At 46.6% G+C, this 26008-nt stretch overlaps 1 protein-coding gene across 1 annotated transcript; it reads left to right on the top strand.

Annotated features, from left to right (window-relative positions):
* The first annotated feature begins 3106 nt into the window (after window positions 1–3106).
* Window positions 3107–17026, top strand: LOC122945508 (NXPE family member 4-like). The gene is made up of 5 exons (XM_044304573.1): window positions 3107–3184; window positions 3329–4056; window positions 6352–6413; window positions 8101–8319; window positions 16482–17026. The coding sequence occupies exons 1-5, from the start codon at window positions 3107–3109 to the stop codon at window positions 17024–17026; spliced, it is 1632 nt and encodes a 543-aa protein (XP_044160508.1).
* The last annotated feature ends 8982 nt before the right edge of the window (window positions 17027–26008 follow it).

Genomic DNA, 26008 nt, shown 5'->3' with positions numbered 1-26008 from the left:
ATTGATAGTGAGCACTCTGCTGGTAGTACTGTGTTAGGGGGCACTCTGCTGGCACACTTTATGGGGGCACTCTTCTGCTCCTGTTTATAGTGGGCACTCTGCTGGCAGTACTGTTTTTGGGGGGCACTCTACTGGTGACCTGGAGGAGAGCCGCAGTGCCAAAAGGATGGGAGTGGTGGTGGCTATGATGGTGGTAGTAGTGCTCACAGTTCACGGTGGCATTCTTCCCTCTGGCGCTCCCTGGGTCATGCACAATGAATGGAGAATGCACCCTTTCTTTATTGGGTATTCTTAAAGGGGCACAATCCCACTAGTTCAACCGTTCTCTGATGAGATCACCCTTTTAAAGACCTCTAGTTTAAAAATAGGCACTGTTCATCCTGAGATTGCTGGTTCATTATACACAGACAGAGCAGCTCCTGTGGATTTGGGAATGGGTTACCATTAGTGGTTGTCACCCAGGATCTGTAGGAGACTAAGCTAGCTGATGACAGTCAAAGGGATAACACATTTCAGTCCGAGATTAAAGGACAGAATACGCCTTGGGTTTAAGGTCCACGCGTTATTTTCTGGTTTATCAGTAAAGTCGCACATTTACAGCTCCGTCCCTCCACCCCGTGAATCATTCTCTGCCCCGCTAGAGTCAAGGCTTATGTGGATGAGGCACAGAGAGTCCAGGTAATGACCGGATTAGTGAAGGTGATTATAGGGAGCGGGGGAGGGGCGTGACTGATAATGGACATTGACTGCACATATTACAGGTCTTTATATTATATAAGTCGTCGCATGCAGGAAAGAGTTAACAGCTCCTGGTGACCGGTACGTGACACTATTCATACAAAACAGGGTCCCAGGGACTCACCCTGTAAGATAGATGTATCAGGAAACCGGCTCCTGAGAGGCCAGGGGCCACAGTTATGATATCTTGTGCTGGTCTCTCTGTGGACTAGTTGTGTTTATAGAGAGCACCCAGCCTTTCTGCCGCCTGAGGCAAAAACCAAAACGCCCCCCCCCCCCCCCCCAATGCCAATTTCTTTACCTAACCCCTTTGCCACAATGAAAGCGCTCATTGCCCATGGCCCTTCTGCTGCCCTCTCTTGCCCCTACCTGGTGCTGCCTGAGACGATCGCCTCACCTGGCCTCATTGGTGGTGCACCCCTGAGAACGATATCTGGCAATACCATTATATAACGCTAAGCCCCCCTGTCTGGTGCTGAATTTGGTGCGGTCCATAGAGCACCCTTCCCCTTTAACACTCCGTTCTCCAGATCACTCTGAATAGTTCTCACTCCTTCTGTGATTCGGAATCTCCCGTCTCAAATTATGAATTTATGTCAGAATATTCATTCATTTATTTGTTTATTCAGTTATATATTCAGTATTTCATCCTTTTATATTTTATTAAATTTGCTCATGCATCCATTTTCATTTATCTATATGTCCACTGATGCAGTCATTCATTCATTTGTTCTTAGATTAGTTTATTAACCATAATTTAATACATTATTTAATTCATTAATTCATGAATGTAGTGATGAGCGGGAGGTGCCATATTCAATTTCGCGATATTTATATTCGCTATATATATATATTCGCGATGTTATATTCATCGAAATCGAATATTCGTAATTATTCCAATTATCGCGAATAATATGCGATTTAATTAATCGCGTATTGCGATTTTTCTTTTGATAGTATAAGGCAACGTTCCTATGACTAATTGACTATGGCTAGGCTAATATGTGTATTTTACGAAATTTCGTAATATTGCTCTAACTTCGTCTTTTAGAATATTTGTAATATTCTAAAAGACGAAGTTAGAGCAATATTACGAAATTTCGTAAAATACACATATAGATTGTAATTTAGCTAATATAGTGCTATAATCCCTTTTTTTTCTCAATTTTTTTTTTGCCTCTTCTGAACTTAAGTTTTGTAAAATATGTACACTATTAAAATAATTACTATAGCACTATATTAGCTAAATTACAATCTATGTGTATTTTACGAATATTCTTAATATTGCTCTAACTTCGTCTTTTAGAATATTCGTAATATCGCTCTAACTTCGTCTTTTAGAATATTACGAATATTCTAAAAGACGAAGTTAGAGCAATATTAAGGATATACGTAAAAAGTTGAAATCGCAATTCGATTATTATAACTTGAATTAATCAGATTGCGATTTCAGCGTAATTCTCAAATCCGACAGTACATTCTAGTATATGGAGACGTTCCCATGGTGATGGGGACCGCTCCATGAGCACGGAAGTCGGCAGAAGCGGCAACGGGCACTGACTGGAGCAGCTAAGAAGCCAGGATACCAAAGGACAGGTAAGAACAACTTTAGGGAAGTGGGAAAGAAAAAAATATAACAATAAAAAAAAAAAAAGAATATTCGATTTTGCGAACATATAGAACTATATTCTAAATATTCGCGAAATCTCGAAGTTGCGATATTCGGGAAAAAAATTCGCAATTCGAATATTCACGCTCAACACTACATGAATGAAGGAATGTAGGAGAACTAGTGCAGGCTACCTGGAAAAAATAACCTAATGTTATGGTGAGCACCGCTCCCTGGTTATACTGTCTATCGCTCCTTCATTCATTATATATAATTCATGCACTCATTCAGAAAATTGCTCATTCATTCTAATTCACCCATTCACTTCAGCCTGGCTGCTATTGAAACAGAACAGAGCAGTGGTCGTGGCCTGCAGACATTGCAGGGGGGCAGACAGGTAAGTTCTTCATAATCAATTCTCATTTATTCATTCATTTATTCATTAATGTTTATTCTTGAAGTTGCATTTATCAGCCTTGGCTTCATGTATGAAAATGAGTGGAGGCAAAAAATGAAAGATGTAAACCAATCAGATTCTAGATGTTTGTTCAGGAAATGTAGATTTTTGCCATTCGTTCATTCACTCATTCTTGGGAAGTAAGCTCTAAAGCTTTATGTATGAAATCTACTATGGATTGGAAACATTCACATTTGTTGTGGACTCTGGAATGTCCTATTTCATGAGCGACCATTATTGAAGATCCTTTTGGGTGACCATCTTTGTCTTCAGCAGGGCGGCCTCAGTGTGAACTCCCCACCATGGGTAAACCATTCATCCAAATACTACTGATTGCTATATTCCTCATAAGCTTTGGTTGGTACCGGAGCCTTTTCCAGGTGAGAACTTTCCAACTCATTTATGGTGCAAAGAATTGCATTGTCCAACATTTATGTTCCCACCTACTACCGTTTGACAAATAATTCTTTGCATAGGAACTTTAGTTTCATTCCCTTGTATGATGAGAATGTTATACATTTCAGGATTCTCTGAGACATTTACTTCAGACCTGTCTGGCACCCACCAATCATGACCAACCTTCAACTAAAGAGGCGAGTCCTCCACCAAAAACTGAGCTCCAACTAGAAATAGACAGAATATATAACAAAATTGAAAAACTCATCCCCGTTGTGACATTCACACACTTTAACCAAACCACAAGTGGAAGGAACAGTAAGGTGTCCCTTGTAGACCCCCGAAAGACGTACTGTGTTGGAGAAGACTTTGTGGTACGGGTTGATATGTTTGATCATTTGGGCAACAGGAAGACTTATGGAGGAGACTTCATAAGACCAAGACTCATCTCTCAAGAACTTGGAGCTTCTGTCTCAGGAATTTTGGAGGACTTTAAAAATGGGTCTTATCATGTTCACTTTCCATTGTACTGGGCCGGCAAGGTCAAAGTCAACATTCTTTTGTTCTACCCGAGTGAAGGGGTGGCCGCTCTCTGGAGGTCAAGACACTCCAGTCAAGGAGTTGTTGGTTTCGAGGGGAAATTTGAAAAGTTTGGTAAAGTTGCAGTGACTAAATGTGGTTTCAAGCTCTCCAATAAAGATGGGAAGGAGATCTGTGAGTACCACGACCCACTCTACGAGGAGGTCTACCACTGCTACAAAGTTCCAAATTTTACTTGTGAGAGTCTGAATGAAATGAGGGGTTATGACCTTCATGCCTCGTATCTTACCCCGGTGGAGCAGCAAATTTTTCAGAGGTATCATTTTCATAATGGGTTTCAGACTTTTAAAGGGAAGTCCATCATTTATCTTGTAAGATAACATGCAAAATGGTAGGATATTTTAAGCAAGACCTAATAAAGAACTGCTGATATTTTTACTTTAGATGCATTTACCAAAAAACTGTCACATGTGTCTTGACGTGGAGGATCTCAACAACAATGACCAGGATCAGAGATAACTGATCCTGGTCATTTAACTCCTCAGAGGCTGCAGTCCATAGAAACCAAGGACACAATGGCAGGGTGTTCCCTCTGTTCTCCAATTGGAGCCCCTGTGGTAATATCAGTTGCTAGGACAGCCTGGGTCCTTGTGAAGGCCCCCAGGTCTGTTACAGTGAGCTGCCTGCAAAGCTATGCAGGTGGCATGGCTTGACAGGCAGCCAGTAAAATCCTTAAAACTGCAACTGTATTCTATTGCAGGTATAAGCGATCAGAAGATCACATGTACAAGCCTCCTAAGGGGACTAAAAATTACAGTGAAAAAAAAAATAGTATTAAAAATATAAGGATAATAAAAATTGAAATCGCTCCCTTTTCCAATTTTACATATAAAAATAAACAAAAGCGGCCAGGATCACAGACTTGTGGTGATATATTTCAGGAATGGAGCCCTGCAAAGTGGTGGCTGGAGTACTCTGGTCCGGCCACCAGCAAGCACTCTCCCCATAAAAGTGAATGGGAGCGCTCCCATTCACTTCTATGGACCCAAAGGAAATAGCCGAGCCAGCGCTTAGCTATTTTCAGTGGCCCCATAGAAAATAAATGGAAGGCAACTGCACATGCACACTGCACCCTCCACCACTTTCCGTTCTGGGCACAGGTCAGGGTCCCAGCGGTGGAACCTGCTCCTATCAGACAATGGGGGCATATCCTAGCAATATGCCCCCATTGTCTGAGATGAGAATAACCCCTTAAGTCTATGTACACTGTTGGGGGCAATATGTTATCATTGCATTTTACTCATTTTGAGCTAAAAATCTTTTTTTTATTGGTCTTTATTAAAAAATGTTGAGCCCTTTTCTTTGTACAGCCTTAAGATTTTTAAGTAGCAGCCAGGCAAATGCCGGTGGACGCAACAGTTTTCATCTGGCCGCTCCTCGGCATATTTGTTAGGTTGTTGCTGGATATTCTCCGGACACCATTATAGTCAATGGGGCTGGACGGATTGACAGCAGTGCACGGCTACGCTCGGCAAGGACGGATCCGACAGGCTGTTCCCAGCCGGAACAACCTGCCAGATCAGTTTTACAGTTATGTTTCATCAGGCAGCTCAGCTGACGGCTCCTGATCTCTGACCTCATGAACACTCATTAAAGGCTCATGCACACGACCGTGTCAGCAAAATACGGAGACGCAAAAAAAATGGATAACATGCTTGTAAAGTCCATGTTGCATCCATATTTTTGAGGATCCATTGTAACAATACCTATCCTTGTCCGCAAAATGGACAAGAATAGGACATGTTCTATTTTTTTTTGCAGAACGGACAGGTGGACATACAGACACGGAACGCACACTGAGTCATTTACGGGTTTTTTTAAGCCACATTTAAATGAATGGTTCCACATACGGAAGCGGAAGAAAAATCTGAAGCTCGGCTCTTATTTGACTGATAAGAATGTGGCTTCAATAAGTGTTATAACCTTTTAGTTAGGGCTAATGCACACGACCATGTGCTAGCCGTGGTCGTATTGCGCCCGCATACGGAGGGTCTGCAATACACGGGCACCGGCTGTGTGCATCCCGCATCACGGATCGCTGACCCATTCACTTGAATGGATCCGTAATCCAGGAGACGCAGAACGGAGGCACGGATCGGAAGCCCACGGAAGCACTACGGAGTGCTTCCGTGGGTTTACTGTACATGCCTTCGCACTGCAAAAAAGTAGTGCATGCAGTACTTTTTTGCGGTGCGGACCGTCAGATGCGGATCGCAGACCCCATTGAAGTGAATGGGGCCGCGCTCCGCATGTGGCTGCCCCACGGTCGGTGCCTGTGCATTGCGGACAGCAATTTGCGGTCACGGGCGGCACACGTTCGTGGGCATGAGCCCTTATTTAGAGATAAGATTTATTAGATGACCGGCACAAAGTGAAAGTACAGGTCACACAGCTAGACACAGTTAATCCTTTGTGACAGAACAGCTGAATATGTTTTAAATAAAATCCAATTGAAAAAATGTTTTTTAGCCCAAAATGAATAAAATGCTATCATTTAAAAAAAATATAGAAATATATTATAATTACCATTTGTATCATTCCTGTTTTAAAGGTCAAATATTGTTATACAAATCCAAAGTGAAGTTCCGCCAATCACAGTAAATCAGTGCAACGGTAAGTTTTAACATTTTATTCTGAATTCAGTCAGGATCAGACACAGATTTAAAGGGATTATCATTTTTGAAGGGAAAGGCCGGGAGCACTCTAAAATAATAAAAATAAGCAGCACTAACCCGAATAAGCCGCCAGTTCAGCTTTCCCAAAAATACTGTACTTTATATACACTGGACATCACCTTTAAATGGATACTCCAGGACTTCAATATTGATGCCTCTCGGAGCCGCGCGCCGGTCAGCCGTTCACTTGGAGGGGACTGAGCTTGCAGTACCTTTCACGGCCTCTGCTCGGTGTATGGCGCTGTGTTAGTTCGGCACACTGCGACACCTGCAAACAGCTGATTGGCCGGGGTGCATGATGTCAAACCCCCACCGATCTGATATCGATGACCTAAGGCAGGGCTGGCCAACCTGCGGCTCTCCAGCTGTTGCAAAACTACAACTCCCAGCATGCCTAGACTGCTTACAGCTATCAGCCTACAGCAGGGAATGGTGGGAAATGTAGTTTTACAACAGCTGGAGAGCCGCAGGTTGGCCAGCCCTGACCTAAGGATAGGCTATCAACAGTAAATCCTGGAATACCCATTTAAAGGGATGATTGAAAAATGACAATGACAGCTTTCTTTTATCCAGAAACAGCCTTTCAGGGCCGAGGTGCAATACCAAGCACAGCCTATGGCCAAGAGGGGTGCTATTTCTAGTCCACAAGCAGACATTTTAGTTTTAAACTCATACACAGATTTATTATTGCGCTTTACTTCTCTTGTACTTATCTTACATCATGCCTTGTTCTCCAGTCACCTCTAGAGCTGCATTCACAATTCTGCTTTATTGTCACTTGGAGTCTGTCAGCTCTGTGTTGTCAGACAAACCTCTAATTGGATAATGTGCTGAAATCTTACACATTGTATTTTCATTTCTTTTTTGCGGTCTATAGCATATTGGTGTGGAGCCCACAGCAACCAATTAGATTTCACCTCTCATTTTTGTGCAGTGATCTGATTGGTTCCCACAGTTGACTATTTCCTTTCACCAGTTTCGATACTTTAGAACTTCCACAATGCACAGCAGAGCATGCTCCATATACACACTAAACCAGCAGGGGGCGGTAGTGAGCTGTAAAGTCTGGCAGACTGGAATCTTACAGGAAGACAATAGAATTTTGAAGGCAGCTTTGGATGTGACTGGAGTCTAAGGCATGATGGGTTTACATTAAAGGCTATGTACACCTTTGGGGGCATTTATTTTTTATTTTTGCATTGTACTCATTTTAAACTAAAATAATTTTTAATTGGTCTTTTAAAAATTGGGAGCCCTTTTCTCTGTACAGCCTTGAGATTCTCTAGTAGCAAGCTGTCTGGTTTCACTCTGCTCACAACTCCTTATTTCGGACCTCCTGAACACCCATTACAGCTCAATTCTTATCTTGCTGATAAGAATGATTTTAAATAAGTTTTTTATGACCTTTTAGTCCATTAGAGATAAGGTTTATTAGATGACCATCACAAAGTGAAAGTACGATTCACAAAGCTAGACAGTTCAGCCTTTGTGACAGAACGGCTAAATATTTTTAATAAAGACCAATTGAAAAAATGATTTTTAGCCCATAATGAGTGAATTGCAATCATAAAAAAAATTTGCCCGCGAAGGTGTCCATAGCCTTTAAGTTCTTGTATCTCTTCCAGCCTTAGGAAAAGCCGCACTACCAAAGTGTCAGACTGGAATGAGCTCGCCTCTCCCGAGCGGATATTTCTACAAAAAAATCTGGAACCCGGTTTACTGTAACATGACGGTTTATAGAACGGGGGACGACTTCATTAAATGTCTGCAGGGAAAGAAGCTCTTTCTCATCGGAGATTCCACGTTACGTCAGTTCATGATGCACTTCACCGAGGGGATCAACAGTAAGGCTTATTACCCTCATGGTCGGACCCCATTAAAGACCCAATGCTTCTTTGTTTGTTACCATTGTATCCAGGGTGGACAATCTCATCAGCGGGACCAACCCCTGTCCTGTCCTGATGGATTGTTACATTGTGACAGTGCAAGTGAAATAATGCATCAGTCTGGACTGGGGGCAATTGTAACAAAGCCTCAGCTGTGAGAAGCATTAGGTCAGTAGAAGCTTACAGCTTCATGATGTAAACAAGAATGCTTGTATCCACTGACAGCAGGCAGAAAGGTTGCAGATAAGGAATTGACACACAAGGTAAATTGATATTCATGTTGAATGGCGCTCGTTTAAAGTGCCGTTCACAAGCCTGATGCACAATGAATGGAGAATAAACAATCGTTATTATGATTGTTTGACCCCCTTCACTTTGCACATTGTTGCCAGCACATCCTCAGCTCACTTGGGGTGATGGTTGTATTCGCCACACGAAAGATCCGCTCATCTGACAGAGGATTTACTCGTTGGTCAAGTAATTGGCGGCACCTTTACTTGGGGGAAGGATCAAGAACGAGTGTTTGTATGAAGGTTTGTTCCCAATAATTGGCCTGGTCTTTGGCCCAAGTAAAAGGTCCCATTTTTTGACTACATCCCTGGTGGTCTAGAGCAGTAAAGGTGTTAGTGTCAGCATCCCCAATGTCGGTTTACCTGGTGATCAATCTAAGGCCATGAAGGGGGTTAATGGCAGTATATCTGGTGGTCTAGGATAGTGAATGGGTCAGTATAACTGGTGGTCAAAGGTAGTGAGGGGGATTAATTCCAATATTCATGGTGGTCAAGGGCAGTGAAGGTGTTAGTGTCAGCATCCCCAATGTCAGTGTATCTGGTGGTCTGTGATAGTGAATGGGTCAGTATAACTGGCGGTCAAAGGTAGTGAGGGGGATTAATTCCAATATTCATGGTGGTCAAGGGAAGTGAAGGTGTTAGTGTCCGCATCCCCAATGTCAGTGTATCTGGTGGTCTGTGATAGTGAATGGGTCAGTATAACTGGTGGTCAAAGGTAGTGAGGGGGATTAATTCCAATATTCATGGTGGTCAAGGGAAGTGAAGGTGTTAGTGTCCGCATCCCCAATGTCAGTGTATCTGGTGGTCTAGGATAGTGAATGGGTCAGTATAACTGGTGGTCAAAGGTAGGGAGGGGGATTAATTCCAATATTCCTGGTGGTCTAGGGCAGTGAAGGTGTTAGTGTCAGCATCCCCAATGTCGGTTTACCTGGTGATCAATCTAAGGCCATGAAGGGGATTCATGTCAGTATATTTGGTGGTCTAGGATAGTGAATGGGTTAGTATAACTGGTGGTCAAAGGTAGTGAGGGGGATTAATTCCAATATTCATGGTGGTCAAGGGAAGTGAAGGTGTTAGTGTCAGCATCCCCAATGTCAGTGTATCTGGTGGTCTAGGATAGTGAATGGGTCAGTATAACTGGTGGTCAAAGGTAGGGAGGGGGATTAATTCCAATATTGCTGGTGGTCTAGGGCAGTGAAGGTGTTAGTGTCAGCATCCCTAATGTCAGTTTACCTGGTGATCAATCTAAGTCCATGAAGGGAGTTAATGTCAGTATATCTGGTGGTCTAGGGTAATGAATAGGTCAGTATAACTGGTGGTCAAAGGTAGTGAGGGGGATTAATTCCAATATTCATGGTGGTCAAGGGAAGTGAAGGTGTTAGTGTCAGCATCCCCAATGTCAGTGTATCTGGTGGTCTAGGATAGTGAATGGGTCAGTATAACTGGTGGTCAAAGGTAGGGAGGGGGATTAATTCCAATATTGCTGGTGGTCTAGGGCAGTGAAGGTGTTAGTGTCAGCATCCCCAATGTCGGTTTACCTGGTGATCAATCTAAGGCCATGAAGGGGATTCATGTCAGTATATCTGGTGGTCTAGGATAGTGAATGGGTCAGTATAACTGGTGGTAAAAGATAGTGAGGGGATTAATTCCAATATTCCTGGTGGTCTAGGGCAGTGAAGGTGTTTGTGTCAGCATCCCTAATGTCAGTTTACCTGGTGATCAATCTAAGTCCATGAAGGGAGTTAATGTCAGTATATCTGGTGGTCTAGGGTAATGAATAGGTCAGTATAACTGGTGGTCAAAGGTAGTGAGGGGGATTAATTTCAATATTTCTGCTGGTCTAGGGCAGTAAAAGGGTTAATGGTAAAATAACTGGTTGTCTAGGGAAGTGAGGGGTTAATTTCTGAATACCTGGTGGTCTAGGTGTCATGGAACCATGAACCAGACGTACAACAGAGATAGGTGGAATAAGAAGGCTTTATTGAAAATCAAGCCGTAGCTAAAGTCCAAACGGATGGCTAAACTGAAGCAGGGTCTTGCGTAGACGGAGGTCAGGAACCAGGAGGGTAGTCAGACGTAGCCAGGATCAGGAACCAACGGGGTAGTCAGACGAAGCCAGGATCGGGAACCAACGGGGTAGTCAGACGAGGCCAGGATCAGGAACCAGAAGCAGCAGCAGTCTTTGAAGCATGTGCACACAGGAGGACCAAGCAAGGAACTGAAGCCACAGACCTTCTATATATATGAGCTAGGCATCCAGCTCCTCCCAGTGGGAAGGAGGAGCCGCAGGGTGGGAGGCTACAAGAAACCCAGAAACCAAGATGGCCGCCAGCACATGTCAAACGAAGGAGAACAGTGAGAAGGTAAGACCATGACAGTACCTCCCCCTCAAGGGCCCCTCCTCCGCGGAGTAAGGAACGGTTTCAGAGGGAAGCGTGCGTGGAAGGCTCGGAGCAACGCAGGAGCATGGACATCTGTGGAGGGAACCCAGGAACGCTCCTCTGGACCATAACCACGCCAATGGACCAAAAACTGCAACCGACCGCGGACCAGGCGTGAGTCCAGGATATTGCTCACCTCATATTCCTCACGCATGCCAGGAGGAAGCGCAAGGGCATAGGCTACCGGGTTTACCCTGTGAAGCACTCGGAAGGGACCAACAAAGCGAGGCGCCAGCTTGGGAGTGGGCACTCGAAGGTTGAGGTTGCGGGTGGACAACCATACACGGTCTCCGACCTGGTAGGAAGGAGCGGGCGCTCGTCTGCGATTAGCCTGGAGTCTCTGGCGTTGCGCAGAGACCTCAAGGGACCTCTGGATCTGTACCCAAGAAGTACGTAGGACGGAAAGGTGATCCTCCACAGCCGGAGTATCCTGGGGAGAGAATACCTCCGGTAACACGGCAGGTTGGAACCCATAATTGGCCATGAAGGGAGACGTCCCAGAGGAAGAGTTCACCGCCGTGTTCCTGGCAAACTCAGCCCAAGGCAGGAGGTCAACCCAATTGTCTTGGTGATCGGAGACATAGCAACGAAGGAATTGCTCCAAGGCCTGATTGGATCGTTCTGCGGCCCCATTGGACTGAGGGTGGTAGGCCGAGGAGAAAGAGAGATGAATCCCCAACTGGGAGCAAAAGGCGCGCCAGAACCTGGACACAAACTGACTCCCCCGATCCGACACAATCTCCTTGGGCAAACCGTGCAACCGGAAGACCTCCCTGGCAAAAATCGAGGCCAACTCTTGTGCAGAGGGTAACTTCTTGAGAGGAACACAGTGGCACATTTTGGAAAACCGATCCACAATCATGAGAATGACCGTATGGCCTCGGGATGCAGGAAGGTCCACAATGAAATCCATCCCCAGGTGTGACCATGGACGCTCCCCGGTGGCTATGGGTTGCAAAAGGCCCAACGGAAGGTGCCGAGGGGACTTACTCTGGGCACAAACGGAGCATGCCGCTACATATGCGGCGATGTCGGAACGTAGAGAAGGCCACCAGAACAGACGTGAAACCGCCCAGGACAGCTGATTCTTTCCAGGGTGCCCCGCGGCCTTGGAGTTATGGTAGGTTCGCAACAACCGAGTGCGCAACTCCTCAGGCACAAAACATCTGCCGTTGGGTCTCCCAGAGGGAGCACCAGATTGAGCCGCCAAAATCTGCTCACCCAGAGGAGAGGTCAGGCTGGTGCGAATAGCAGCCAGGATCTGATTCGGGGGTATGACCGTAGTCGGAATCGACTCCTCCCCGGACAGCTCGGAGTACTGCCGTGATAAGGCATCCGCTCTGATGTTCTTGGAGCCGGGTAGGTAGGAGACCACGTAATTAAAACGTGACAAGAACAGAGCCCATCTGGCCTGACGTGGTGTCAATCTCTTGGCCTCAGAGAGGTAGGTCAGATTCTTGTGGTCCGTCAGGATGAGAACCGGAACCACCGAGCCCTCGAGCAAGTGCCTCCATTCTTTAAGGGCCTGCACGATGGCCAATAACTCCCTGTCACCAATCTGATAGTTGCACTCCGCGGAAGACAGTTTCCGGGAGTAAAACCCACAAGGAAGCAGAGGACCCCCTGGTGTTCTACGCTGAGACAGGAGGGCGCCTACTCCCGTCTCAGACGCGTCCACCTCGAGGACAAAAGGCAACCCAGGGTTGGGATGCGACAGAATCGGAGCCGACACAAAGGCGGACTTTAGAGCCTCAAAAGCTCGGATGGCCTCGAGCGGCCAGACCTGAGGATTACTGCCCTTCCTGGTCAGATCCGTGAGAGGCTTGGCTAGCATGGAAAAGTCCCTGATGAACTTCCGATAATAATTGGCGAAGCCCAAAAAGCGCTGCAGGGCACGAAGCCCACTGGGCTGGGGCCACTGTAAGACAGCCGAAACCTTCTCAGGATCCATGGAGAACCCCTCAGCGGAAATGATGTAACCTAAGAAGGTTACCTGGGATCGGTGAAATTCGCATTTCTCAAGCTTACCGAACAGCTTGTTCTCTCGTAACCGTTGCAACACTCGTCTGACATCCAGAATGTGGGCCTCCATGGATGCAGAATATACCAAGATGTCATCCAAATAGACCACCACACACTGCTGCAACAGGTCACGGAAAACATCGTTGATGAATTCCTGGAAGACTGCGGGCGCATTGCACAACCCAAAGGGCATAACCAAGGATTCATAATGACCGGTCCTGGTGTTAAACGCGGTCTTCCACTCATCGCCCGCCTTGATCCTTACCAGGTTATATGCCGCCCTCAGGTCGAGTTTGGTAAAGACCGTGGCCCCTTTGAGGCGATCGAACAGCTCGGAAATCAAGGGTATCGGGTAAGCGTTCTTGATCGTGATGCGATTGAGACCCCTGTAGTCGATGCAAGGCCTCAACTCACCGCCCTTCTTTTTCACAAAGAAAAATCCAGCCCCTGCCGGGGACGAGGATTTGCGAATGTGTCCGCGTGAAAGCGCCTCCCTCACGTACTCCTCCATGGCCTCATTCTCCGCTACCGACAGTGGATAGACTTTGCCACGAGGAGGAACGGCACCAGATTGTAACTCTATGGCACAATCGTATGGGCGGTGCGGAGGTAGGGCAACCGCACGCACCTTATCGAATACATCCCGGTACTCCTCGTATTCAGGAGGCAACAGAGAGTCCGAGGAAGTACACAGCAACTTGACAGGCCCATGGATGCAACTAGCCCCACACTGCGGTGACCACGAGAGGATCTCGGCCGATCTCCAATCGAAAGTCGGATTATGCTTCTGGAGCCAGGGGTACCCCAAGACCACCGAGTAGTGTGGAGACGAAATAACCTGGAGACAGACCGACTCTCTGTGAACGGCACCAATGGCCATCCCCACTGGAAGGGTCTCCTGAGTCACGTGTGGCGGCAGAAGGGGTCTGCCGTCTATCGCCTCAAGAGCCAGTGGGGAACCTCGAGGCTGCAGAGGAATGGAATTGGCGGCGGCGAACACACTATCAATGAACAAGCCACCAGCACCAGAGTCCACCAACGCCTGGGTCGTCACCGAGCCCCCGACCCAGGAGAGGACAACAGTAATCAGTGGTTTGTCAACACGGGAAACCGGGGACGAGGAGACTCCACCCAAGATCTGCCCCCGACAGGATCTCAGGTGCGAGCGTTTCCCGGACGGTTCGGGCATGCCAACCGAAAATGCCCACCGAGACCACAGTACATGCATCGGCCCTCGCGTCTCCAGAGTACCCTCTCCCCCTCGGACAGGCGAGCAACCCCCAGCTGCATGGGTTGACCCCCAGACCAGTCATCCCCAGGAGGCGTGGGAGGAGAGGGAGGCACGGGTGGGACAGCAAACGTAGGCGCCAATCTGTTAGAAGGCCTCCGCAGGCTCTCCTTAAAGGAAGGTCTCTCCCTGAGTCTGGTGTCAATCAAAATCAGGAAAGAAATAAGGGACTCGAGCTCCACTGGTAGGTCCTTGGCTGCAATCTCATCCTTCAAGGCATCCGAGAGACCATGAGAGAAAGCAGCGACCAGAGCCTCATTATTCCAGCCCACCTCTGCTGCCAGGGTACGAAACTCAATGGCGTATTCAGCTACGGATCGTGAACCCTGTCTGATGGACATAAGGAGCTTCGCAGCAGAGGCAGCACGAGCCGGCACATCGAATACCTTCCGAAGAGAAGCAACAAAACCGGAAAACTCGGCAACCACCGGATTGTTGTTCTCCCATAAAGGGCTGGCCCAGGCCAAGGCCTTGTCCGAGAGCAGCGAGATCAAGAAGCCCACCTTTGATCTCTCAGTAGGAAAGGCATGTGGCAGCAACTCGAAATAAATGGCCACCTGGTTAAGGAAACCTCGGCACTGAGTTGGCTCTCCCCCAAAGCGCTGTGGAAGGGGGGCAGAACCGGTCATACCCCGAAACACCGCAGGTGCAGCAACAGGTGTCGGGGTAGACTCTGGCGCAACAACCGGAGCGGCAGTAGGAGCGGGCCCAGGAGCGACAACCGACCCATCGGCAATGGAAGCTAAATGAGCCGTGCGTTCAAGCAGGGTTTGTAACGCCACAGCGAACCGACCCAACAGGTGATCCTGCTGATCAAGTCTGGCAACCAGCGTAGGTAGCGAGGATGGCCCTGTACCGTCAGAATTCATGGCTTGGTCCTAATGTCATGGAACCATGAACCAGACGTACAACAGAGATAGGTGGAATAAGAAGGCTTTATTGAAAATCAAGCCGTAGCTAAAGTCCAAACGGATGGCTAAACTGAAGCAGGGTCTTGCGTAGACGGAGGTCAGGAACCAGGAGGGTAGTCAGACGTAGCCAGGATCAGGAACCAACGGGGTAGTCAGACGAAGCCAGGATCGGGAACCAACGGGGTAGTCAGACGAGGCCAGGATCAGGAACCAGAAGCAGCAGCAGTCTTTGAAGCATGTGCACACAGGAGGACCAAGCAAGGAACTGAAGCCACAGACCTTCTATATATATGAGCTAGGCATCCAGCTCCTCCCAGTGGGAAGGAGGAGCCGCAGGGTGGGAGGCTACAAGAAACCCAGAAACCAAGATGGCCGCCAGCACATGTCAAACGAAGGAGAACAGTGAGAAGGTAAGACCATGACACTAGGGCAGTGAATGGGTCCATACAACTAGGTGTGTAGGGAAGTGAGGACATTAATACTGATTTACCTGTTGGTCTAGGGCAGTGAAAAGGTAAATGTTAATATCATTGGTGGTCTGGGGCATTACAAGAGTTAATGTTAATATAACTGATGGTCTGGGGGTTAATTCCAGTATACCTGGTGGTGTATGGCAGTGAGAGGATTAATGTAATGAGTGCAGGTGGAGGGTAGTAGAGGGGTTAATTCTAGTATCCCTGGTGGTCTAGGACAGTGGAGAGGTTTATCTTAATATCCCCAGTGTAGGGCAGTGGAAGATTGAATGCTCCATACTTAGGGTTCAGTGGTCACTCACCTCTCTCTATGTAACTCCCTGTTTTTTTCCTTACACTGCATATAAAGATGAGAGCAGGGAATGGACAGAGAGGATGAAGAGGCTGAAACTGCATGGTTGCACAGTACTCTGTATGATCGGGCAGAGCCACTGCTCGATCAGCATTACTGTGGTACTTAGGTCACAACTCCAACTGCAGCCACCCCCCACGGCATTGGATGTGATACTTGAATAAACTGACAGAAAGATGCTCTTACTTAGATGTTCTCCTCTGTAGCTCATGGAGAGGGTCCAGAGAGGTGGACCTTCCTCCATGATGTCCATATGTCCTAATAGTTGTCTTGATGACTTTCAATGTTGGTTATACATTTTCATATGATCTGTGCCCCTGACTGAGATGTTTGTCTCCATCAGTAGTGAAGTACTTCCGATACCATCGCAGTGGATGGACCGGTTGGGCTTTGACACTGGAAGCATTGAACATGGAGAAGGATATATATGTTTCCTACAAGAGGCATGGATTCCCATTGGAACACAATGGCTTCTACTACTTCAAGGAGGACCTGTACACCAGTCGTCAGATTGACCAGCGTGCCGGGGGGAAGGATACCATTTTTGTGATTACAATGGGACAACATTTTAGACAGTTCCCTCTAAAAATTTTCATTCGACGAGCTGTCAACATCCGCAGAGCTCTGGAACGACTGTTCCTAAGGAGTCCCGACACCAAGGTCATCATAAAAACTGAAAACACCAGAGAGATCTATGCCTCAGTTGAAAGGCAAGGAGACTTCCATGGATACACTCAGTATCTGGTCCTCAAGGAAGTGTTTCAAGGGATCAATGTTGGCTTTGTGGATGCTTGGGACATGACGGTGGCATCGGCTACAATGACTGTACATCCTCCCGGTTATACATTTGCAAGTATAATGAGCCTGGCGTTCACCTTTGCTTGTTAACAAAACAATGTAAGAGAAGAAGGACTACCATATAGATTTTGGAAAAATTTCCTAAGACAAGTTTCTTGGAACAGAATGGGGTTTCAGATCTAGGATTAGGGGAGGGGGGTGTCTTTAAGACTATGGAATGCTTCCTGGGCCATAGAAAGGTTCATGGATCAGGGATGGTTATTTGGACCAGGAGATGCCTCCCGGACAAAGGACAGCTTCTTCGATTAGCTTTATTGGACTAAGTAATGTCTCATTGAGAGGGCTTCTTGGACCAGAACAGGTTTCTTGGATTAGGGAACACAATTTGGACCAGGGAATGTTTCCTAGATTAAAAAAAAAAGACTTCTTGAACCAGAGTAGGTTTCTTTTACTTGAATGAGGGTGGAAGTCTTGTATCAACAAGGGTCACTTGGATCATGGGATGTCTCCTGGCCTAGAGAAGACTAGGATAGGATTATTGGATTAGGGGATGGCTTCTAAACTAGATAAGGTTTCTTAGAACAGAGTAGGTTTCTAGGGATTAGAAGGGCAGCTTGCACCAATGCATGTCTCCTGACCTTGTGAAAGCTTCTTTGACCAGATTAGGTTTCTTGGTTCAGGGAAGACCACAAGAACCAGGAAATATCTTCTAGATTAGGATAGTTTAGAGTGGGATTCTTGGATCAGTCAAGGCTATTTCGACCACGGGATGTCTTTTAGCCTAGGGAAAAACTTTTGGCGCAGAGTTGGTTTCTTAGGTTAGGGAAGGCCACTTGGACAAGGGGAGGATTTGAATGTCTCCTAGACTTTTTATGCACAGCAGGCTATGTCTCCTAGACAAACAGAAGGCCCCTTTAATCAGGGAAGATGTCATAATCTTGAGTGGCCCTCTTGGTTCAGGGCAGGTATTTGAAAGATGTGTCTCTTGGACCAGTGTAGTTCACTTGGGGAAGAGAAGATCTCCTGGACCACACAAGGATCTTGGTCAAAAGTACATTCCATAGAACAAGTCTCCGACCTCGGGTGCAGTTGGGAAGATTGTGTGAGGTAAATAAATTTTTAACAGAGGAAAGAATTCATGTTATAATATCATTTGTACAGAGATGTAATTTATGTCCTGATTATTTATATGTGCAGAAAGCCAATGATTGTAAAGAATTTTTTATTTAATAAAAAAATAAATTCTGGAAGCGGAAGATTGAATCAGAACTATTTTGTACTGATGAGCAGACAGATCCTAGGTCAACATATGTCCAGTGACCCTGTAATCTTCCTGACCCAATCGACACTTAAATCTTCTACTGTAGCTTCGATTTTTCATCTCTGACCACTAAATGGCGCTGTGTTTCGGTCACTTTTCCATGATCCAGGAGACAGTAATGGCTGACACCACTCTGCTCAGATCACGGTGATTATCTGTGTATATTGCCGTCATATAGTAAAATACCGTCCGCACCTTTACATATACAGTAATACTATTTGTATAGTTGGTCTATTTCGGGTTCATCTTGCATCCCTCTAACCTGCTGGTGATTAACTCCGGGGTGTAAAGCCGGCCATACACATAATATACATTATCTTCTGACTCATGTGCATTCGGACTTTGGCCCGAAATACTTTGAAACTCCAGCAACACCCCTGACAACCCCTTTAACAATTTCAGCATAGAGCCTTAGAATGCAATGATACTATTCTGTCTGAAGTCAATCTGACCATTATAAATACACCTGCAGCTAGCCCCCCCTAGTGGCAGCTGCCAGCAGCTTTTTGCAGAAGGTTTGCCTGCTCTGCCAGCGGTCCTGGAGCCATCCTGTATTTGGGGATAATCGTGTATAATTTGGGAGAGTATAAATTGAGAAAGTTTGAAGAAAGATCCAAACATTGCGTCATCAGAACCTGATATAACCCACGGTTAGACTGATTGCAAGGTTACTTTTTCTGCACAAATCCTATAGACGGGAGATTTACACTCACCTAAAGAATTATTAGGAACACCATACTAATACGGTGTTGGACCCCCTTTTGCCTTCAGAACTGCCTTAATTCTACGTGGCATTGATTCCACAAGGCGCTGATGGCATTCTTTAGAAATGTTGGCCCATATTGATAGGATAGCATCTTGCAGTTGATGGAGATTTGAGGGATGCACATCCAGGGCACGAAGCTCCCGTTCCACCACATCCCAAAGATGCTCTATTGGGTTGAGATCTGGTGACTGTGGGGCCATTTTAGTGCAGTGAACTCATTGTCATGTTCAAGAAACCAATTTGAAATGATTGGAGCTTTGTGACATGGTGCATTATCCTGCTGGACGTAGCCATCAGAGGATGGGTACATGGTGGTCATGAAGGGATGGACATGGTCAGAAACAATGCTCAGGTAGCCCGTGGCATTTAAACGATGGCCAATTGGCACTAAGGGGCCTAAAGTGTGCCCAGAAAACATCCCCCACACCATTACACCACCACCACCAGCCTGCACAGTGGTAACAAGGCATGATGGATACATGTTCTCATCCTGTTTACGCCAAATTCGGACTCTACCATTTGAATGTCTCAACAGAAAGTCCATCAGTCCAATTTTGGTGAGCTCGTGCACATTGTAGCCTCTTATTCCTATTTGTAGTGGAGATGAGTGGTACCCGGTGGGGTCTTCTGCTGTTGTAGCCCACCTTTCTTTCCCATTCTGACATTCAGTTTGGAGTTCAGGAGATTGTCTTGACCAGGACCACAACCCTACATGCACTGAAGCAACTGCCATGTGATTGGTTGACTAGATAATCGCATTCATGAGAAATAGAACAGGTGTTCCTAATAATTCTTTAGGTGAGTGTATTTTGGTGATTTTCACTACAAAGTTGCTTCATTTTTCATTTTGCAGCAGAAACTTTCAGTAACTGCTATTCCAGTTTCTAGCACTAGAGGGAGGCAGCGCACAACCCCAATGTTTTGTCAGTAAATTGGCATTTTAACAAAAACAATAACAAAAATGTCCTGAGTCTGAGACAAAATGACCTGCATTAGTCAATACAAGCCTTACACGGTCACATGTCCCTTATTAGCCAATAGAAGCTTGCAGGTCCTACTCCAGGTTGTTATCGTCCCAAAATATACTCAATTGGTAGTTGTGGAGAAGAAGACACTATCACTGAAGCCAACTACCTAAAACATAATTTTTCATTTCATATTATAAAAAATACATAGGTCCCTCACACGGGGACTAATACAGACATAGACAAACACAGAAAAAGAGCTACTGTGCACCATGTAGGGGATAGATGTTACCGGTGGTGGACAGGGGGCGAAACCATATGGGTCCCTAGTATATCCCTAGGGTGTCCCTCAAATGTTCCTCAGCCCAGAGATGCACCCAGATGGTAGGAGCACTCTGTCCCCCTAGAGCCAATCAGGGCCGTAAGCGTCATCAGTCAGCTTCAGATGCCGGGTCACGTGGGGCGCTGCCGTCTGGCCGTGCGTTCCACCGCGGCTCCATGTGGGCGTAGTTATGCGTTCCACCGCGGCTTACTCCAGACACTGCCCCTCAATACTAAGAAAAGGCATACATTTCGAGGGTGGCAGTGTCCGGATACATTAATCAAGAACCTGCGGAGACTAGCCATTCCAGATATGAAAAACAAGGGGTGACCCAACCTGACTTAGTGGAACGCATGCCCATAAAGATGGCCGTGCGTTCCAAATCTACACAGATTCAGATTCTACTCCATATATAGGTGGCATGTATGTGCAATCACTGCCCCATATTTTGGGTATAGATATAGTGGCAGAGAGAGAGCAGATATATAAGTAGCCGCCGGGAGTAGTAAAGCCTCAGGTGGGAATGCCACATCATATGGAGCCCAGGGTTGGTACGGATCATGCCATTGCCCTGATAGCGCCTCCTACATGCAGGTACTACGCAGGGGAGGGTTTGTGGTGTGTCAGTGAACGATACTGTCTAGTGTCATGAAAACGATAGAGAAGATGTATATCAAGTGATTATTTTCAGATAAGGAGAAGCCCTAAAATGATTATACTGACACTTCACGTGTCGATAAGGAATTCTATCACACGAGGAGGAAGTTAATGTGGATAAGGGGCTACCCCCACAAACAGAAGACCCCGCTGCTTTACAGGAAGCATGAAAACGTCAGTTGTTCATTCAAGCCTCCCGGTGATTGCGACCGGAACCGTTAGATCCACTCGGTCTCTTTCTGGAGGATCCTGCGGTCCCTGTCGCCCCGCCTGGGGGAAGGTCTGATCAACTCTAGGGCAGAGAATTTGATGAGTTGCGGATCCCACATGTGGTTAGCTATGGGGGTATCCTTCTTTTTCTTGATGTCGTTAATATGTTTCAGGATACGCCTCCGGAACACCCTAAAAGTTTTGCCCACATAGTCCCTTGGGCATGTACACTGGGCCAGGTAGACCACCCCTTTACTACGGCAGTAAATAAAGTCCCGGACATCGTAGATTTTACCCGTGACGGAACAAGTGTTACTCTTAGAATTTCTTATATGGCTACAAGCCATACAGGACCCACAACGGAACGTGCCCAATGGTTTACGGTCAAGCCACGTTCCTTTCGGAACAGGTCGTGAGTAATGGCTATGAACTAGCCGGTCGCAAAGGCATCTGCCCCATCCCAGCATTACGTTTAGACGGCCGCTATTCACTGACTGTTAAAAAACCGCCATGTGCACAACTAGTCGAAATATTAGCAAAAACCTTTGATTTGGGTATTTTAAATAAAAAAAGAAGTTGAATACATGTATACACCCCATCCTGTCATGTCTGTCTATCACGCCCTGCCCAAGATTCATAAAAACATTCCCCTCCACTAAGACCAATTGTGGCAGGCATAAGGTCCTACTCGGAAAGATTGTCCGAGTGGCTTGACCCACTTCTTCAGTCTTTAATTCCATTTAGGGTGCGTTCACACGACCGTATTTTTGGCTCTGCATCCGTTCCGCAATTTTCATTTCAATGGGGCCGCAATAGATGCGGGCAGCACACATTGTGCTCTCCGCATCCGTAGATCCGTTCTGCGGCCCCGCAAAAAAGATAGAGCAATCGCAATCGCGGACAAGAATAGGCATTTCTATCATTGGGCATTTCTATCATTGGGCCGGCTACATTCACACGGCCGGTATCCGTGTTTTGCGGATCCGCAATTTGAAGACTGCAAAATGTAGCCTTAATGTGTGAATGTAGCCTTATTCCTGTTTTTTTTACAGGACACCAGGTCTGTGTTGCGAGCCTTCTCTTCCTTGGAGTGGAGGAAAGAATACACGTGGATTACAGCAGACGTGGTTTCACCGTACACTAATAGTCCTCATGACCAGGCGCTATGTTCCTTACGCTGGTTCTTGAGTATTTATAGCAATTATACATATGAGTTGCGGGAATATATGGAATTGGCTTTGGATTTCCTCCTCAGACACAACTTTTTTATGTTTAATGATTTATTTTATCTACAGGTGTCGATGATGGCCAAGTTCTCTCCTTCCATAGCTAATATATTCATGGCGTGGTGGGAGAGGAGCTTTCTCCTCATTGACACCCACCCCTTCCATGACCGGGTGCAGTGGTATGGGCGCCTAATCTGAATTCATGTTTGGACTCTATTTCCTTTACTGTCCATCATGATCCGGTCGGTGTTAATTTTTGGGATTTGTGTCTGGGGGGGGGGGGGGGATAGGGTTACATCAACGATCTGCACTTCCACTTAGGCCTCCTGCACACGACCGTTGTGTGCACCCATGGCCGTTGTCCCGTTTAACGTGTTTTTCTGCGGTCCCATTGACTTTCAATGGGTCCGTGGAAAAATCGGAAACTGCACCGTTTGGCAGCCGCATCCGTGATCCGTGTTTCCTGGCCGTGAAAAAAAATAAGACCTGTCCTATTATTTTCACGGCCAATGGTTCACTGACCCATTCAAGTCAATGGGTCCGTGAAAAATCACGGATGCACACAAGATTGTCATCCGCGTCTGTGATCCGTGTCCGTGATCCTTGTCCGTTTTTTCCTATCATTTCAATGGCAAACTTGACTTAGACTTTTTTTTCATTTTTCACGTCCGTGGATCCTCCAAAAATCACCAACGGAAGAAAAAACAGACACGGATCACTGTACAACGGAACCACGTTTTGCGGGACGTTAAAAAAAATACTGTCGTGTGCAGGAGGCCTAATACAGGCTACTACATTTGTCACGCAATACAGTGAAGAGTATGACAAGATATGCAAAATTGTTAAAAAGCACTTACCTGTGTTAAGTTATGATAAACAGTGGTCCGGTGTGGTGATGGCGGGTATTAGATGCGCTGCACGTAAGGCTCCCGCTCAAGAGAAAAAAATATCTCAGCCAATTTGGCAAGCTAGCAAAGGCAGTAACAAATATGGCCACTGGGCAGCTCCATGAAGGAAGAGAGGCCACGTGCCCATGGAGATGGCTGAGTAACCCTTTCCCTCCTGCATTGCAGTGCCACATACTGTCAGGAATATGGATTATCGTTTAATGGCAGCCATGATTCTAATTTAATTCACCTTGGTCAGTGTACATGCAGGATAAGTTCTCACTTCCACCCTCTGCTTGTCAGATAGCGGAGGTAGTGAGCTCCACAGGGGTTCTGGCTTCAAGGAATTATGAATTGCCCATCCATCCCAGACATAAGTCAAATATATTTATGCGATCCCGGGGCAAAGACGAACATGCCCATGGTCATAGGTTGGAGGTCGGGTGCCAGGGAAGGGAGATATACATATCTCCCCACAGAAACCCAATAACGATACCATGTTTGGACTCTACTTGTAGCCAGAACCCAGGCGGGTCTGTTGGTCCCAGAACCATCGCCCTGTGACCTTCTGGTCTGGAGCTATGAACCCTAAAGGGTTTTGTGGGTCATTGAGCTGCCAGGATCAGCAGGGATGGGGAGACTCTTCTCATAGGCGGGAAGAGGAGAGGCCGGTCACAGTTTAAAAGGTTTGTGCCAGCAAGCGGGCGTGTCTTTTTCTGAAAGGGGTCACATCGTGCAAATGTGTTTGGAGAGACCTGGAAACTGCTGACATCACTACCCCCACGTGACCGCAGCCAAGGACTATTCCACCATCATAATCCAAAGGAACATTCATCTACCCGGTAACTGACTTGTACACTGTGTAGTCCTGTGTGTACCATACTACCTGTATTCGTAACCTCAGACCACTGTAGGTATTCCTTGCGTGTATAGTCTATTGTCTAGTGAGCCCTTAAGGTGATTAAATATATAATTTAATCTTGTGCTGTCTTGTATCTCAATCACGAATCCCCACGTCCGTGTTTCGGCCTAGTACTACGCTACCGCGGGTTGGTTTCTTACCCTATATAATCCCATTAGCGGACCGGGCTTATATCAAATGAGAAGCTGGCAGGTGGCAGATTTCCCGGGCTGGTCAATGACCAGGCTCCCTCAGATTGTTGCCTCTCTGTGCCCGTGTGGACAGGAGGAGTCTGTGTAAACTGTACCAAGCTGACCTTACCCGCTCCTCCGGGAGGGCGTAACGTCACGCCTTGGTAACCCGTGACCATACCACGTCTACTGAGATCGAGGTAGCTGACGTCAGACATAAGTCGGGGTACGGTACTCGTCACACATACCCTGGGTCCTTTTCCTCCTGTGTCTGCAATTAACCCTTTCCCCCAGAATGGCAGTAACCCCTTTACAGCTGCCACCAATATCCGTGGCCTGCATCGAATATTAACCCTTGCAGTGCCACTATTGTGTTTCCCCATAGGGACAGTATAGAGCCAGGAGGGTGGGCTGCTTAGTAACGTGTGTGTGTAAGTGTATTTTTAGGGAGAGTTGCGGCGTGGCATTGTGCATTGTATTGTGTGGTTAGGCTTGTATTGTAGTGTTGCTGATATATTACTGTGTGCGACTAGAAGTATATATATTTATATGTCCTTTGCTCTAAATATATATAGTTAGAGCAATAATTAGACTGTAGACGTGTAATTGTTTAAATAAATTCCTTTTATTATTCGAAGTGCAGCGGATAGTCAGTTATTGATAGTCGCCGCCGTAGTATATCGCAGTAGTAAGTCGCACGTAGTTCAGTAATTAGGGAAGTTTCATTTCAGGTATAAATAGGCGGAGTCATCAATAGACAACTCACGCCTATTTACGAATATTAATTAGCGAGCTTACCCAAAATATCAATAATTAAAGTCCCCTTTAACACTCCTGTTTGTGCGCATGAACCTATTTTGACCCAAACTGAACAATTTTAAATTTTGAAAACTCTCTTTAACCTCTTCCTAATGTCAACCGTACCTGTATGGGCAGGGGCGTGCCTCTAGGGGGCGCAGAGGGCCAGTCACTACTGGGGGGGCTCAAAGACCCCTCCGCCACTGAAACAGACACCAATATCGTAGAAAGCACGGGATAGGTGGGGGCCCCGCTAAAGATTTTCCACTGGAGCTTCAAATTACCCCTCAAGGGGGGAGTGATAAGAAAACGTATCGGGTGTGCTCAGGAGCCGGGGGGCGCTCCAGACATCTGACACCCACCCACTATTTAACCCCTTATATACCCCAAGTAAGGCATCTGAGTAATTAAACAAAGGCAGGGGGCTCCTTCTGTTCCCCCGATAGCCCCCCTGGCAGGGTGGCGAGGATTTGTCATGGCAGCCAGGCCGGTCATCTTGGTAGGCAGGGTGTAATAGGATGGCGGTACAGGAACACACAACCATATGTTTACATCCCCTGGTGACAAAAGTTGTTTCTTACCCATTGGAACAATAAAAGAACTGTGTGCAAAAGTATACACACCCTCTCAGACTTTTCTGCAGGGGACAGAGGTGCTGTATTAGTGAAAGGGGATTATTTTCAAACTCAGTCCCACTTTGTACTTTCTCATCAACGTCCCCTGTGGTGAACATGGATTAGACCTGCAGGAATGACAGGAGGACACGCCCCATAGTGGGCAGCACAGGCCGGGTGTTCCTGGAGGAGCCCTGAGGGGGAGGTGTAGACA

This window comes from Bufo gargarizans, chromosome 8, assembly GCF_014858855.1.
Source record: "Bufo gargarizans isolate SCDJY-AF-19 chromosome 8, ASM1485885v1, whole genome shotgun sequence".
In the NCBI taxonomy this organism is placed as follows: Eukaryota; Metazoa; Chordata; class Amphibia; order Anura; family Bufonidae; genus Bufo; species Bufo gargarizans.
This window is presented reverse-complemented; position numbering and strand designations above follow the sequence as displayed.